At 41.4% G+C, this 17027-nt stretch overlaps 1 protein-coding gene across 1 annotated transcript in view; it reads right to left on the bottom strand.

The window, feature by feature from the left end:
• Nucleotides 1-17027, bottom strand: part of AOAH (acyloxyacyl hydrolase) — an 80532-nt gene that overhangs the window by 19674 nt on the left and 43831 nt on the right. The window contains exons 13-16 of the mRNA XM_056335282.1: nucleotides 10807-10898; nucleotides 8323-8405; nucleotides 1823-1859; nucleotides 697-771 (exon numbers count right to left, since the gene is read on the bottom strand). Coding sequence (XP_056191257.1) covers nucleotides 697-771; nucleotides 1823-1859; nucleotides 8323-8405; nucleotides 10807-10898 — 287 coding nt within the window. The remainder of the gene's footprint in view (nucleotides 1-696; nucleotides 772-1822; nucleotides 1860-8322; nucleotides 8406-10806; nucleotides 10899-17027) is intronic.

Here is a 17027-nt window from a genome sequence, read left to right as displayed (position 1 = left end):
CCTGGCAGCAAGGTGTTTTCTGCCTTCTCACTACTGGAAAGAAGAGAAGCATCCAACTAGTGACCTCTTAGTGACCCTGCGAACATTGCTAATGGATAATGCCAGAACTATTAGTTTTGAAAGCTTCAGTTCATTCACCTGCTGAGCTCGTGACGCGAGTAAAGCCAAAAAGACAAAACACCTTGTCAGGAGAGCACAGCAAAGACTGCAGGCAGCGCACAGTACAGGCAGGGTGAAAATAGACCTCGACAGGGGACGGTGTTGTCATTCCTCAGAAAAGGTAAACCAGTCACGCTTTCCCTCCTGACAGGAGGTGACACACTGGGCAAGACAGATATACATGCTTTTAAACTCTTTTTTTCCCCTCCTGTTGTTGTTATACCTCATTTCATCTGCGAAGTTAGAAATACTCTACTTCAGACATACCGTTTGTCACTTTATCACTGGCTTGTAAAAGAAAGAAAGAAAGAAAGACAAGCTCCAAATGAGGACTGGTAGGTGGCTATGACAAATACAGATAAGGCAACAACCAGTATTTGCAGCAGAAAAGTAAGAATGAAGCACAGACCAATAGCAAAGAAAAATGCCATCATGGGGAAGCGCAAAGTAATGGAACATGAATGTCCAAGCAGCCAGCAGTACTCTAAAGAAGCCAAATTTATGTTACTGTAAATATGAATTAAGTTTACACCTTACCCGTTGCAGACATCATTCCCAATCGTAGCGTAGATAACTATGGCCGGATTGTCCAGCATCTGGTTTCTGGCCAAGCTAAAAGAAAAATACACAGTTCTATTAATGGGGAAATTCGTTTTCAATGTCTGAATCACAAACACGCACTACACTTGCATGAGATCGCATTTGGATTTGCTTTGGCCAATGCTCAGATGACTACTTTACTTTTAGAAGAGGGATTTTTTTGTTTGGGTTTTTTTTTGTTTGTTTGTTTGGGTTTTTTTACTATAGTTTTGCATTTTAGTAAAGTTTCTTAAATATAGGGGGTTTTACTTCTCCATTTTGCCCCTCATGGACTTGTCTTGCCCACTGTTTTTCCTGCTGGATTTATATCTTTTTTGTATTATTCAGAAGCAAAATCAAGCAGTTTCATTTTGGGGCAAAGACATAAATCAAGATGGGAAGTTTTTAATCAGAGATGGGAGAGGAAGACTACGTTGGCTAACAATTAGGTTTATGTAGGTAGGATGAGGCTCAGGATCAAATCGGGATTTGAAGATCAGTGCTAGAGGGCAAGGATTCATTACTGCATTTTCCAGAGAAAAGAACAATAAATCCCTTAGGATGTGAATTGTATCAGCATGAAGCAAACTAAATCAAACCCCAACTGCCCCACAGCCCACCCAAATTTGCCTGAACAGGAGAGCTGCTGCCTCTCACTGCCCAGTAGCTACTCAGTCGTATCCATATGGAGATAACACATGGACCGGCCCATGTCTACCTACATTGGTACAGATTAGGAGTAACACACCTAGGAGACATGAAGCACAGATTTAGGGAAAGGCGTAGTCTTGTCCCTAAAATAATTTGAAATCCTGGCTTAATGTTGGCTTCACTGGGCCGAGATCAAGACCCTGGAGACAGTGACATCCATACTTTAGAACAGTTTTTCTTCTGTTGATAAATATTTATACTACAGAAGAAACAGCCAGTGCTTCAGAGCACTGTGGCCAAGGGAAACTGTTTTTTTAGGGTACTTGTGGATAATGCATTCCTTACAGTACTTTGCTTGTTTCTTTTGAAGAAGTAGGACCTCAGCAATGCTTCTGTATCCCCAGCCAGCATTTTAATCCCGTTGAACACTCACCTTTTTATTAAATAGAGGAGGTTTCCTGAAGAACCACCTGATCACATGTAGTTGGAATAAGAGAAATAGTACAACATCACTGTAGTGACAAACAAAATGAAGTGCAAAACCTAACTTCATCGTATATTTCCTCAAATGTATAAACATTAAAAGTAAAAATGGAACAACAAGTCGTCTCTGTAACCTTCTCGAGTGCCAGCATTAGGAAGTAAGGCTACATCTACCTGAGTCCCACACTTTAAGGGACTCAGGAAATCAAATACTTTTAAGTGCTGCGTTGTTTGGTTCTGGCTTTTAATCCAGATCTAGCAGCTTCTTCCCATCTGTTGAACATAGTAGTCTCTTGTAAACCAGCCAACCTGACTTGTCAACAGTCGATCTACTTTTAACTTTCCCTATAAATTGCAAAGGGAACTGTTCTCACTCTTCTGAGAGAGCAAGCGTCTCACAGCTATACCATGTTGGGACTGATTCAGGTCCTAAACATAGGCACCAAATACCATTTTTGACATCCCAGAGTATCCAAGACACCTGCAGCAGCGCTGGCAGATACATCACAGGATGCCTGAGGGATTGTGCACTTCTGGAAAGGCAGCTGGAGGTGGGAAAGATACTGTAAAGCATCTTAAATAGCACTAGACACCAGCGTTTGGGTGTCTGCATTGCTCTCCCCATGAGTGGCAGACTTACAAAAAGTAGTATTAGGCCAGCTGCACCCCTCCTGAGAAGCTTTGCATTTCAATGGCAAGGCAGCCAAACGGTTGGATGCAAATCTTTCTTCCTCCCGCAAAAGAGCTAGCTACACCTAAGCATCTGTGAGTGCCTATGATCTTTCATTTATGTCTTGAATGAGAAAAGCATTCCCAATTAGGAAAGCTTTTATGCATAAAACTTGCTAGCAGGTCTTTAAAGGCTGTGCGCACACAAATCAAACTCCATCACCTGCAGTGTAAAAGTGATAGCAAACGAGAAGCCAAAAAAGGCTTTATGCTTTAAGATGAGACTAGGACTGTGACTGCAAGAAGCTCACCTCACAGTAACGTACAGAAACATAAACTTCAGAGAAGCAGACCCGACAGGTTGTACTTGCTTATATTTTTCAGTATTTTCACTCTCCTCTTTTTTTTACTCCTTTTCCCCTTGTACCACAGTCCCTCTATTCTTCACTCAGCTCTTCCCTCTTCCCTGGTCTCTTTCTTCTCCTCTTCTGCATTGTGCTTCTGAAGTTTGCTTTGAGGAGCAAATCCTGTCTTCCCTGCAGCTCGTGGGGGCAAACTTGTGGACAGAACATCATTAAATCCCTGCTGGATTGGTATAGAGGAAAGATCTAAGAGATAAGCCCTAAGGTAGCAATAATACACTGCATTTTAATAGCGATGCTTTTGTTATTATCACTCACAGTGATGCCAACCGCATATATCAAGAAATCCTTTATGTTTTAAATAATCCAGTTCTTCCAAGCTAAAAACGAATATATCTGTCTGCTGCTTCTCTCCTGAGGGCTGCTGGTCCATTCAAAATCCAGTCCTTCTGTTGAGAAGCTCTTTTCAGCAGAATAAGAGCCCCACAAAATCCTTAGAAAATAAGGCTTGGAACATAGCTACTGCCAGTTGATTTTTTCTGTTTAATAGCCCCTCTTTTAGCTAGAGTTCGACACCCCTCTGTTAAGCCATTCTGCTGCCTGGCTTCCTGGACTGGGGCTGCAGTTCCAGCACAAATAAACCATTGGGATCTCTAGAAATTAGAAAGGTATTTACAGAAAAGTAAGAAGCTGTTCTCGGGTATGTATTACCTCCACAAGCGTAGGTAGTTATAAGCAGCTCTGTAGAGAGCATTAGCACAATTACAGAATAAGTAAAAACATCAAGACAATGAAGGGATTTTTTTAGAAAACTGTTTCGATGGGTAAATTGAGTTTTCGAGGAAGTTTTTGTGGTACGGGATGCAATCTGTGTTGAAAACATTCAAGAGAGAGAAAGAGATAGGGCAGAGCAGTTACCCTTATACTGTTGAATATCCTGTCGGCTATTCCTGGATCTCTCCTGCCCCTCTCTCTGTTGCTTTCCAAACATTTTCAGACCAGTGGGGTGTTTTTTTTGTTTTGGTTTGGTTGAGGAGTCAGGGTTGTGTTTGTTTCTGCTTGTGAGCAACCCCAAATTTCATAAACCTTGGAATACTTGAGCTGCAGTTCTTGATTTTCTTGCTCTTAGACCTTTTGTGGCTGACAGGGAGCAGCACTAACATGCACTGAAAGAGTGCCAAAAATGCTGTGTGGACAAGAACGGCTTCCAATCTTTTGCTCTCAAATTGTAAAAGCAATTTGAAATGTAATGGTGCAAAGAAAAAACTCTGGTTTTCCCAAAATGAACTCCAGGTGGACTAGAAATTCCAAGACAGACAAAGGAAAAAAAAATAATTCTTAACTGAATTTGAAGCCAATTGAGATGCCTGGTGTTTGATGGCTCGATGTAAACATGGCCTAATTTTTCTGGTCAAAGGCAAGAATCCTAAGAGACAGAGCAGACTACATATGACAAAGGAATATACAATATCTGTGTTTTCAAACAGCATACATTATCTAAGTATGTAATGGAAAACACGGATGATAATCGCAAGATTGTTCTGTAATTATTTAGAAATTCTGAGGGCATTCGCTTTCCCCATGTTTATCTAATGAGTTCTTGGTATATTTTAACAACACATTTTACTACCAGGATGCTTCTATCAGAACAAGGGATCTTCAACAAGGGCTAGAAAACATTTAGAAGAACTTTCTAACTCCACGTGTTCATGCCCAGCTATCCACACCTGAGGATCCCACTCACCCAGCCAAAAACCAGAAGTAGCACATGGCCTACAACCCTGTGTGAAGCTGCTGGAAGGCAAGACCCCAAAACCCCACCAAAAACAATGAACCAATAAAAATTCCCTATAGAAAACTGTTCAGCAAACTATTTTGATGGAAAGCATTAAATCAGATTGTGAGCTGCTTGTTGTGCACCCCCAAGCTGAAGGCAGTAACAGTGGCCTTCAGAACAGATTTCTTACAAATTATTAACCTGTATCTCATATACCAAGTGTCTTGTGGGTGCCTGGTGAGCAAAGCTGGGTCACCCAAAATGAACATCAGCAATTCTGATGTGAATATATTCATGGGCCATGGGTAAGATACACGGAGAGCTGAGGGGCACCCTCCCTGGCCCTGGCTGAGCACCCTACCCCACAGCCAGCTGCAGAGGAAGGCAGGGTCCACCATCTCCAGGGAATAACGGGATTTTTCAAGAAAGGGAAGGCAGAAATCCTGCTAGCACGGAGGTTGACTTCCTCCAGGCTGAAGATGCATGTCCTGAGAAAGGCAATGAAGGAAAGTCTCTCCGTGGTGAACCCTGACACATGCTAGTGCTTCTGTAGGGATGCTGGAGACAAGCATCACTTTTGGTCCCCCTGCCGGCTTGTCATCCCTGGGCTCTGGCTCTCAGCTGCACACCTCCCCTGTCAGAACCGCATCTCGTGTCTTGTCCTCTCATTGCATATATGTGGGGCTGCGAAGCATCATTTTCAGAGGCAGGTTAAGTTTTCCCAGGTGGGGCTAGGTCAGATTGGCGGGCAGCTTTTTGCTTTACTGACACTGGAAGTGGCCATTTAAATCCTCCCATTCGGGGAAAATGCTATGCCAAAGAGACAGTAAAAGCAAGCCTTTACAATGTGGTGTCAGTGCAATGATTAAGAGAAGATACTGAGGGAAGATATCCTGGGATTTTTCCATCACTTGTAATTTTTCCCTTTTTAAAATTTCTTTCTCAATTTTCTTCAGTCTTTTGACCTGATACAGCCTCACCTCCTTTTATATCCTGCAGGCGTCTGTAGTGTAAGTGGAAAGAAGATACGTGGAGAGAAAAAAGGACGATGCACACAGTGAGTTTTGGGTTTTTTAAGCCTCTGAGGGAATCAGCAAAAAGGAAGAGCAGGAAGTGTAACCCATATTACTGTAAAGAGAGTAGAACAAGGTAATAGGTGTTGGGTACTGAGGTGAATTGGATATAAAATTAGAAGAACCATTGACACCTAGTCATCCGTTAACCATCTAGTTTGGCCTTTTTTTTTTGTTCTCTCACCAGAAAGCGCATCTGGAGGACTGCAATAATGGGAGCCACCAACTACAGTGCCCTGTGACTTACAGATGAGAAAGTCAGAAGCACCCGACCCATGACACCAAACACATTGTAAAACACTTATGCAGAAGACCAAAAGCCTCAGGAGCAGCACATGTGGCACAGGAAGGAGGAAGGCATATGAAAGGCACTGCCAGTGGAATTGGTGCTGGCACCAGAAAGCAATATTTTAGGCAAAAATGTCCACCTGAGCCTGGAAGTGCTCCTGCCATCACGCTACCTGTCTGTGCAACTTCTGCCTGGTAAGATCTCTGTCTGCCAGAGGTGAGGGGCTGAGGCAGACCCTTTCTGATCCTAAATGTCACTGGAATTCCCAGGCATTTAACAAGTTTGTAAGTAGCATTAGGGGCAGCAGTGCTCTTGACTTGCAGCTGACATGACTCCTCCGTTGGACAGGAAGAGCGTCTCATAAAGCCAAATTATCTACTCAAGGAGGATAAATTTTCCCAAGCTCCTGCAGCCAGTCTTTTGAAGCACGACAATTAATTAAATACAATAGAAACACAATTTGATAATCACAGAATAATCAAGTATCTTTTAAACCTGCTGTTGGGGACATCACCTAATCCAACACACAAAAGCTAACATCATAAATCTTCGTTTCTAAAACAGGTTAATGTCATCCCTTCATACAATCCTTTTGACAAATCAAATCGTCTTGAAACAACTCACGGTTTCTTTTTTGCCCCTACTCCTCCACTTTGAGGGCTATTCTAGGTTTTCACCCCTTGATAGTAACTTTTTCTTTTCTTTAATTTCCATTCCAAACAGAGGGATTAATGAAAACTCATGCTCTTGTATGAGAACGATCCTTTAGTTGAAACCATTCTTCCCACTCTGTGGTGTTTATGTCTCGAAAGGATTCAAAACCATAATCCCTTTTAGTTTTTGCTTTGCTCAATTGCCAAGGTGTCTTAACAACCCTTTAGAAGACTCTATTGCCCTGATTGTCCCCAAAGCCCTTCTCTGTATCCCAACCAAAGTCGGTCCTCTCTAGGCAAAGGAGACCAAATTCTGAGATCTCTATCAGTGGCTTATGTGAGGAAGGACTGTCTCCTTGTTTTCAGAGAAAATGCCATGCATGATGCCTCTTGCAACCTCCTTAGTCTCTTTCCAGCTCTATCCTGCACTCCTGGCTGTTCCTTGAAATTTCTCTTTGCACCCCAATGCCTTCCCTCCACCATCTCTGGCCAATGAGCCACTGGTTTACAGACAAGAGTCTCCTCATTAGCTCTGACATGCACATCTTGTACAATTGCCTTTGCTGTAATTGCTGTCACTGCTGTTCCCAAGCTTATCTAAATTATTCCTGTGTAAGGATGTGACCCGCTTCAATACGGTTAATACTTTGTAGCTTTGCATCATTCACAGATGCCATCAAGCATGCACCTTGGTCTTTGCTCTAAGGTCACCACTCCAAATGTTAAGCAGTGTTAGCATCAGGAGAGATGCATGAGGGACATGGTTCCTCTCTCAAACCCACTGCTCTTCCCTGCTTAGCTGGTTCTCTACCCACCTCTTATTCCTTGTATTAATCTTCCTCTTCTTCACTGTACACAAACATTTCCTGTGAGGTACCATGCAAGACACTTAATTCTAGGGGGGTGAGGTGTGCTGCATATACCCTTGGCAACACAGGATGTTATTTCATAGAAAGAACTGTTAAGCCAGCCTCACAAAATTAATTAATCAGTTAAAACTTCACAGTGTTTTGTTGCAATTTTGTATCCTTGATTACTCCTTTAAAATCTGCTCTAATAGCACATTAAGATACCTGCTGGTCTTCAGCTCCAAAGGATGTCACAGGATGACATGGACACCCTTGCTATGAGACTGATGACCGTGTTGTGCCCTGACTGCCTGCTGGTGTGGCAGCCCTGTGAGTCCCCTGTGCTACCATGGGTTGCAGCGTGGGGCCCTCCTGGCATCCCTCTGTGGGAGTGCAGAGCAGGGGGGGACCATGCCACAGCCTCCAGAGGAGATGGAGGGCACAGTTTTTAGATCTACCACTACTACTGACATCGCCCTAAATCCCTGCTTTTGGCCATGGCCAACCCCCTCCCCCGCTCCCCAGAGTTACAGCGGGGTACATTGATTTTTAGCCCAGTGGAAATTATTAGTGCATGGATAAAAGTGATCAAGCCATACACCTCCCTTCCCAGAACCAGAAGAAGAGACGCCAATTAAATAAGCGCTGTTCTCTATTCTTCCTTAAGAAATGCATGCAATTAGGAAGGGGTTTCTCTTTGTTTTTGAAAGATGTTAATTAATGCAACATTAAGTATCAGACTTGTAAGGTTAAAAAAAAGTGAAAAAAACTTAACATACCATTTTGGGAAATGTTCTGTAAGTCTCTGTGATTACAGCGATTTCTCCTGCGTAAACGTAGATACAGAGAGTCTGTCCAGCCTCTGAGATAAATTGAGAAAATGCAAGTTGCTAAACTCGTATGACACTGATGAAAATACAGCTGATATTAAAAAAATGAAGTGTGTTCTCATCCCCGAACAACTCTGTGGCCCCTTTATGTATATCCTTCCATTTCACCATCTCTCTTACTTACGGTCATAAATGTTTTTAATCTTGAACAGGGTGGCCTAAAATGGAAGCCAAGATATCCTCTCAGAAACTATAAACTGATGGAGAGTTTCTTTGAAACTGTTCCACCCAGGGTACTTTTATCCTGGTCTTGCAGATAAAGTGTTTAAAAACCTTTTTGTTGTACTTCATTTATAAAAACAATCTTGTTGATTTCTCACTAATTGACTTTTCAATTAGTTGTTATGGAACAGTGAATAAAAGAGAAGAAATATTGGCAGGGCATCCATTTCCCAATGCCATAAATCTTGGATGGATTGATCAGAAAACAGGTTATTCTTGGTTGTGATTAGTTCTCTCCTATACTTTGCACTGTGGAGAAAAATGAAAATGCAAATGAAAAGGAGAGCAGCCCAAAGGGAAGCTGAGGAGAAGACCACTCCCCAGCCATGCATACATGGTCATCTCTACCCACTGGGGCTGCTGATTTTGTGTTTGAACTTAGACACCAAAGGAATCAGATAACTTAAATAGCATGGCTTAAGAACAGCAAATTAGGATGGATGTATAGAAACAGAAGGCAACAATAAGTTTTGAAACCAGCAATAAAATGTAACTACCTACATAGAAACACATGATAACATCAGTCAGTCAGCATGCAATGGGCTACACAAGAAATGCCTGAGCTTTTCAGTTTTCAGCATAGCAGGTGGGTGGACAAGAAGAAGCAAACAGACCTTCTCGGTCAGAGGATATTAGTTAAAAAGCGGTGTCCCCATTCACCCATCAGGGGTGGGAAAGATGGGCATGGACTGCATCAGTTTGTGTCTCTACTTTCACAGGCTCAGAGTGAAGGGGAGCCCCCCAATGCACATTGCCAACCAGTCCCCACCAAGCTTAATCATTGCAGTGTGGGATTTTCAGCTATTTCTCTTAAAAACACCTTGAAGTCCCAAAGACAGTTTTTGTTTTGTTTTGGTTTGTTTTTTTTTCCCGGATGTGGTGGAGATAAAAAAAGAGATTAAAAACTGAACACCAACCCAAGGCCTATCACTGACAACTTCAGGGTGAATACTAAGCTCTGATCACTGGTGAACTTCAGATGCTTTGGAGCCCAGTTAAACACTGTGTTTTGAGTAGCTGGACATTGTAATGGATTATTAAAGACGCTGAAAGAGGAGGCTGCATAGATCTTTTCTGTTGGCTTGTCAAGTTCAAGCATACACTGTGTGAATGTAGCTGAGCTTGGGTTTTGCACAGGGAGAAAAAAAAGAAGCAAAAAGTACAAGCGTATGGTGCAACAGATATTTTTCCTGGAAAAAAATACATTCTGCCAACTTCTTAATTTTGTTGGTAGAGCGCCTCTTTAGGCTTGACTCATGCTTGGTTTGGCATTTCACTGTATTCATGACCTTAGACATGTAAAATAAAAATTATCTGAAACTCAGGCCACTGTTGATGATTGCATCCTTCAGTTCTGGCAGGAGGCAAGGGCCTCTTAATGCTGGCCAGAAAGATGATTAACAAAATTGTGAATATTTTTTTTAACTTCACAGTTAAAACTGCAGGCATTTCAAGGTATTTTCTTTGTGTCTGGACTGTATTTTCGTTCCCTTCTGGCAGAGACTTCTTTTCTTCCAACTATACCTGCATCCTTTCCCATCCACATGAGCCAATGTGGAAACACAGAAAATTATGTCACAGGCACTTCCAAATTCTTCTTTTGCTACTTCCTTCTAAGTGTGGCCAAAAAAAAAAGGGGGGAGGGGGGGGGGGGAAAGATGGAAGATTGCTCCAAAAAAGGGAACACCATGAAACAACCCTGGGATTACCATTTCTTCCACTGTTTCAGCAGCAAAAAGGAAACACGAGGAAGAAGGAAAAAGAAAAAAACCCAAACCTTTAAGAAAAGTAGAATGCCGATTTTTGTTAGCTCCATCAGTGCTCCCTTTCTCCCTGCTGCGGCCTATTGAAAAAAGTGAGTTTGTTTTCTATTTCTTTGGGTTTTTTTTCTCCTTCTAAATAACCATTTAAACAGCTCTAAAACTTATCCTGAATTTCAGGAAGACTGGGCTAGAGTACTCTGCATTGTCTATATATTTAAAAGATTTTTAAAATCCCTAGGTCCCATGCCAATCTTGATTTTAGAAAGAGTAAAAGCAGAGCTGACTAGCATTTTTATCTTTCCTTTCAAGCACTGCTTGGGTTCTTTCTTGCTATGCTTTGAGGGACCTTGAGACTCGCTACGACTTGGCCCACCGCCTGCTGGCTTACCCGATGGTGGAGTTCAGAAATCCGGTGATCTCGGAGAACTGGGGCCAGTCAAGCTCGTCAGTGAAAGCCATTGGGAGATTAGCAAATGATTTCTGAAAGAGAAATTTTTAAATCAACATGGTTTCACCATCACAGACAAGAAAATCCTTTCAGCAAACTCGAGCACTTGTTAGCTGGAGCATTAGCCGGACAGCAGCAATTGTAACTATAGCTGTAGAGGTAATTAAGCATATACTTAGAAAGTTTACTTTTGTAAAGAGGGGCATATCAAGAGATGGAAAAAGGAAAAGCAGAAGAGATATCTGAATTGCATCTCCAGGCAGTCTTTCATTCTCGAATAGCCCCAACCCTCTCCTGCCGTGGAGCATGTCCTGCAGGTGCAGACCACCAAGGTAGCAGCTGTTTGCTGCAACATCTGTCCTGTCCAAAGGTGGGTGTCTGTGGGCACAGGGAGAGATGACAGCATGATGTCCTCAGTGGATATGGCAGAAGGACAACATCAAATTCACTCGAAGCTCCCTTGCACTCTCCAGCAGGATGAACTGAGAGCATCTGACCCCCTACATACCTCTGCCTGGTCCTCACTGCAAATTTTGGGGACAGCACTAAGCAGCAGAGTCAGAAAGGCCCCTGAACATGGCAGGGACGAGGGAGAAAAGCACACGTGGTCTGCCATAACCTTCCCATGCAAACAGATGCAACCTTTACCCTTCTCTGCTTTTGCTGGTATTAGTCCCTCACGGTTTTTTTAAGCGACTGCCTCTTCAAAAGCCTCTATTCAGATGCAAGCTCTGTTCCACATTCAAAACGCAGCACCCTGTTTGTTTCCACTTTGATTTCTGAATGTGTCAAAAATCAGGAAAGGCAAAAAAAATGGCCTCAAGAAATTGTTCTACCTCAGAAGGATGACGACATGGAGTAAATTTTCAGCTTCTCCTAGTCTAGGATAGGCTCACAAAGACAAATGCATAAATCCAGTGTGCTCAAACTGCTGATGAAAAAGGTAATAACCAAAAGAAGGTCAAAACATAAACCCAGATAATTTACTGGCTGATTTAATCCATGTAAATTATTAGCTTCATCTTCTTTTCAAGTAATTGTGGCGTTTCCTTAAACCCTCACTGCTATAAACATCAAGCAGGGGGGTAATTCTTTCTCCAAGAGGGTCAGAGATAACTGAGGAGCCACAGAAGATCTAAATCTTGTAGTTCCCACCAAGTCTTCATTCTCAGAAAATTATTGTTTAAGTGAATGGGAGCTACGCTTGAGTATACGCTGGGTTTTGACTGTAAGAGGATGGGGGGAGATGCAGGGAAAGGGGAGAAGATGTATGAAAATGAGGGGCTGTGAGGGGGAAGAAATCCTGAAGCCAGGCTCTGAGCAGCCTAATGCAGAGCAGATGCCAGTTTAAAGCATATAACAGCATATTTGACCTACTTACATTGCATTAGTTACCAAGGTGAAAATGGGTCTGGCTTAATTACCTTTCAGTTGGTTCTGTCTCACACACAGATATATATTTGTGTGTGTGTGTCCTTGTGTGTATCTGCATATACATAAATATATTAAAAAAATCTTATTTTTTTCAGACTGGAGGGAACTTCCAAATCTGTCACCCTCAAATCTGGTAGTTTTGTGTACAAACAAGCACTTAATCCAAGGGCACAGCTACGAGGAGAAGTGGAGTGGTACAGCATGGCTTGGCCATTTGCAATATTTGCCTCCTCATAGCTTTGCATTAAAGGTGACAGAAATATGGAAACAGTCACTTAGTGCAGAACAAACTAGAGATATGATCTCTTATAAGTCACAGCATAGGAGAGTATAAAAAGAGCCCCCAAAAGATTAAATATTTTTTAAAAAAATCCTTCTATGACCAATTCTCTTACAATTTCCTGTTGGCTCTCCAAAACAATATTTTCATTGGACAGGTCCCAATAATTTTTAACTGTTTTTTTCTTTTTCCCCTGCAAACTTAACTCAAATGTGAATTAGCCAGAACCTATTTGAGTTGCAAATTGGTTTGGAAAAGAACATTTGAGATCAGAATTATAGTTGCATTTGAAAATTTGATATACGTTTAGCATCGACACTGTTCCAGCAAAGCACTTTAAAGCCAGACTTTTGAAGATATTTCAGGACCAAAGGGTGAAGATGAGTAGTTAATGGAAATTTCAGAAGAATGCTAGACCTTGAACTCTGCAGCAATGTAGTATGGAAAACATGGTCCAACAGACTGCGTTTCGCTTAGTCTCACATGCAACCGTGTCCCACTATAGAGGTGGATCTATGTTGACTTTTAGCTTAAAACTCTTGTGAGCACAGCCTTGTTTAAATACCATTCTCTAGACTATTCTGGCTGAGAAACCATGCTTCAGCCTACATGCCAGATTTTAGCACAGAATGATTAGAAAGTTATTCCAGCCTGGCTTCAAATGCCATATTTTAGCCTCAAATGCTCTAGATGAGTTTCCTTTCGAAGGAACATCCTCACTTCCTAAATGTGTCCTGCCTGAAATACGGGGCAGCCAAAGCCATGGCTGATGCTAAATGCACACATGCCAAGCTGTGCTTGAATGGAAGAAGGTGCAGGGTTGCTATGGCAAGAGATTTTCAAAATCAGAACACAAAAGGGCATAGGGAACCTAATGCTAATATAAGCCTTTAGAGATGCAGTGTCAGAAATCCTGAAAGCACTGAAGTATCCCTTAATCTGAAGGGGAATTGGGTTTATACTACTTTTTAAATTATTTTATTTTTTTATAAAGGATTTAAAGTATAATTTCTAGAAAATAGAATTGCATGGATGAAGATCTGGACTCACCCTAGGGACAAGGAAAAGATTTCAATGCAGTCTATTTTACTAGAAAACATGCAAAGTCTCTCATTCACATCAGCCTGCTATTTTTTACTTCTATGGAAGCAGACAACATATATTGTTTTTATACTGACTTTAATGCTGTTCAAATCCTTGTGACAGTATCAAGTACCACAGATAACTTTCTTATTCTAAGTATACAAATAAGCAAGCCTTAGAGCTCTTGAGGAAAGTACAGCCTATCTTGTTAAAAAGCATGTGTGGCATTTCTGTTCTTTAAAGCTGCAAGGGGCATAGGTTTGAAATTAGCAAAATTATTACCTTATTTCCCACAAAATGCAGCATCTTAGTCATCATGATACTAGCTGGGAGAAACTTGCCTGCAATTCACTGGTTACAGAGGGAAGCTAGAGAATGTTTTAAATAAGATTTTAACAGATCAAACTCCTGTTTTTTCTAGTGGTGCAAAAAAAGAAGTCAGTGGGATAAGTGTTTAGGGCATCCTGAACCCTCATTTAAAGAAATATTGAATCTTTTCAATGGGAAAAAGATAATATGAAAAAATCACTTTAGTGAAACGTGAGAACCCTTTGAGTTTGTGGGCAAATAGGTATTTACTGTATTATAAATAGATGTGGGATTTATTTTTCTCTTTATTCAGCATGAAATAGAGATCCAAGAGTTTTAAAATGCATCTTCCTCTAAAGGGTATAATTTTCAGCACATTTATAAATACAGTGCTTTTATCTCAAGACAAAATTGTCTCTAAAATGAGATTCAAAAATAAGCTTCTATCTCAGACATATAACAGGAAAATGCTGCATTTAGTAGCTATTTGGAAGTCAATTGTAAACAGATGGACAGAGCAGCAGGAGCACAATATCCATTGCTAGACTCACCAGTGTTTTCAACATTAGCTTTCAGCAAAAATGATCCACCTCAAAAAAAAACCCCAGTATTTCTTCTGCATTGCTAAACCTCATAGAGTGCGTGTCTACTGCATTACACTTCATTTTTAGTGTCTGAATTTTCAGGTCAAAGGAACGAACATTCAGTTCAGTTCTTGTTGAACATTTTAAAAGACGAAAAGCCTGGCAAACCCAAAACCAATTGATAAGCAGAAAGCCAAAATAAAGCTGACTCATCCCCTTATTACAGCTGGATAATTCTTGTCCTGTAATTGTACTCTGGGTGTCTGGAGATTTACTGGAGTGGTGATGGCAGGTTAAGGACAGAATCATGTGCTTGGCTGCCTCTGCGGGAACATGCAGGCAGGTATACGCAGTGACGGTCCCAACATAATTTTCTCTGTGTGGCTGCACCTCAGTTAGATCTCTATATGGTAGGGTAGACTTTAGGACTCAACAGTACCACACTGATCAAAATCTCCAAAATCAAGGTATCTGCGACTTCCTCTAGTGCTACATAGGGTGGGGTGGGTTTTTTTGTTGTTTGTGGTTTGTTTTTTTAACTGGAGAAATAACATGTCTGAGCTATGGCTTTCAAAGATGCGTCTACCTTGCGGTGGACAGTTTCCACACCAAGTAGTGTCTCCGTATGCTCTTTCTGGGAAGAACATACTCTAAAAGGGATGAGCAAAGGTTTTGGAAATAGCACTGGAACAAGTGAGTCCCCACTCTGAGCACACATCTCAGGCTTGGCAACAGACAAAATGGGCTGGGAGTGCCTGCAGCTGTGTTGGTGCAGGCAGACTGACACTCAGGTGCTTGCAAGCTTCCCCCATAAAACAGCATGCTTGCTTAATGCAGGAACATGATTCAGGTCTCTGCATTTGATCACTTAAGTTTAAGAAAACAGGAAGACCAGGAAGGCGCTAGGGGTCTTGATATGGAACAAGGGAATGATGCAACTTGATGCATTTCTTGACGTGGGATGTATGACAGAAGCATGTCCCCCTCCACTGGATTACACGGGGAGTTACTACCCTGTGAGAGGCTAATGCCAAGGGCTGTAAGCTCCCAATCAGACTGGGAAATCCAAAATCCAGTATATAACAGCTTCCCAACAATGGTCTTTGAGATGATGTCGTGGGCACCTGAATTCCAAAGCTGTTCAGTCCAAATATCCATCTCAGCACCCCCATGCTAATCATCTGGTTACCCAAATGACATCTTGAGCCTGCTTCAGTGAGGAAATTTCTCATTCATGTTCTTTCTTTCCTCCCTCATCGTTACTGCTCCTTGGCATGGTACACTATGTGGAGCATAATCAAGGGAAACAACCATTCTGCAGAGCCTCTCAACTAAATTCTCAGCATCTCTCCTGGAAAATTATTTCCCTACCTAATTAGCTTTAAAATGGGAATTAACAGCTGCCACTGATGTAGTGATGATTAACAGAAGGGTCCACAGCATTGCTACCAAGTGTAAATTTTACTTTACACTTGTATATGTGAACATGTATAAGGATAAATATAGATAAGAAATATAGGAAAATATAATGTATATAAAATAGGTAAGTAAAAAGATAGAAAAACATGAAAGTAATAAAATAATAAAATTAATAAATCTGAATTAACAGGCACACAACTTTTCCCTTGTACACATGATGAAAATCCTGGATGAGGTGTATGGAGTGGGGGAAATTCCTATTTGGAATTCCATGTAGAGGGTTGAGATTCCATTGAAAGTGAAATTAAAGCTTTAAACTGACTCTAGTATTGACTGTAGAGAAAACCAACTGATAAACTATTTTTTCTATGTGTCTTATCAAAGAAATTTTCACAGAATCAAGGAGAAGCATCTCGAGCTTGACAGCACAGTGGAGAACAGCAGGTACACGAGGCTAATGCCTTATCCTTCCCCTCTCAGAGCCCTAACTTCAAAGTCATGCTGTCGTCCCAGATTAAGGATGTTTTCTGTGAGATTAGGACATAGACTCTGCACTCTCTCTGGTCGCAAAACCAACCATGGACGCACTTAGAAATTCTCCTCAAGAAAAACTTTCCACTGAAAAAAGATCAAAGCCAGTTAATTTGCTAATTAAACCTATGAATGAAGGATATTTGCCAGTGGTATTTAATACTACACACCAAGAGACAATAGTATTACACCTCTACACCCCTGAGGCAGCTCAGTTGCTGCTATTGTCATTCTACACACAGAAAGCAAGACACAGGACAAGCAAGAGGAAGAGGCAGTGACAAAGCCTGAATTAGCTCAGGAATTTTTTTGCTAGCACTTTTGTGCTCAGGCAACAACTTACTTTCTTAAGGTGGGCTGCAAATTAAATAAGTTTTTACTGTTGCTGGAGTTTAAATACAGATACTGGGTTTTTTATACGACTGAAGTCTCTGTATCTCTGCGTTAATATTTAACTGCTGTATTTTTGCCAGGTTGGTTAGGAAAGCTTGCAAATAGTCCTAGACAAGAACTTGTTTTTT

This window comes from Falco biarmicus, chromosome 4 (genome assembly GCF_023638135.1).
Source record: "Falco biarmicus isolate bFalBia1 chromosome 4, bFalBia1.pri, whole genome shotgun sequence".
In the NCBI taxonomy this organism is placed as follows: Eukaryota; Metazoa; Chordata; class Aves; order Falconiformes; family Falconidae; genus Falco; species Falco biarmicus.
The sequence above is the reverse complement of the archived record's forward strand: the minus strand, read 5'-3'. Positions and strand labels throughout refer to the sequence as shown.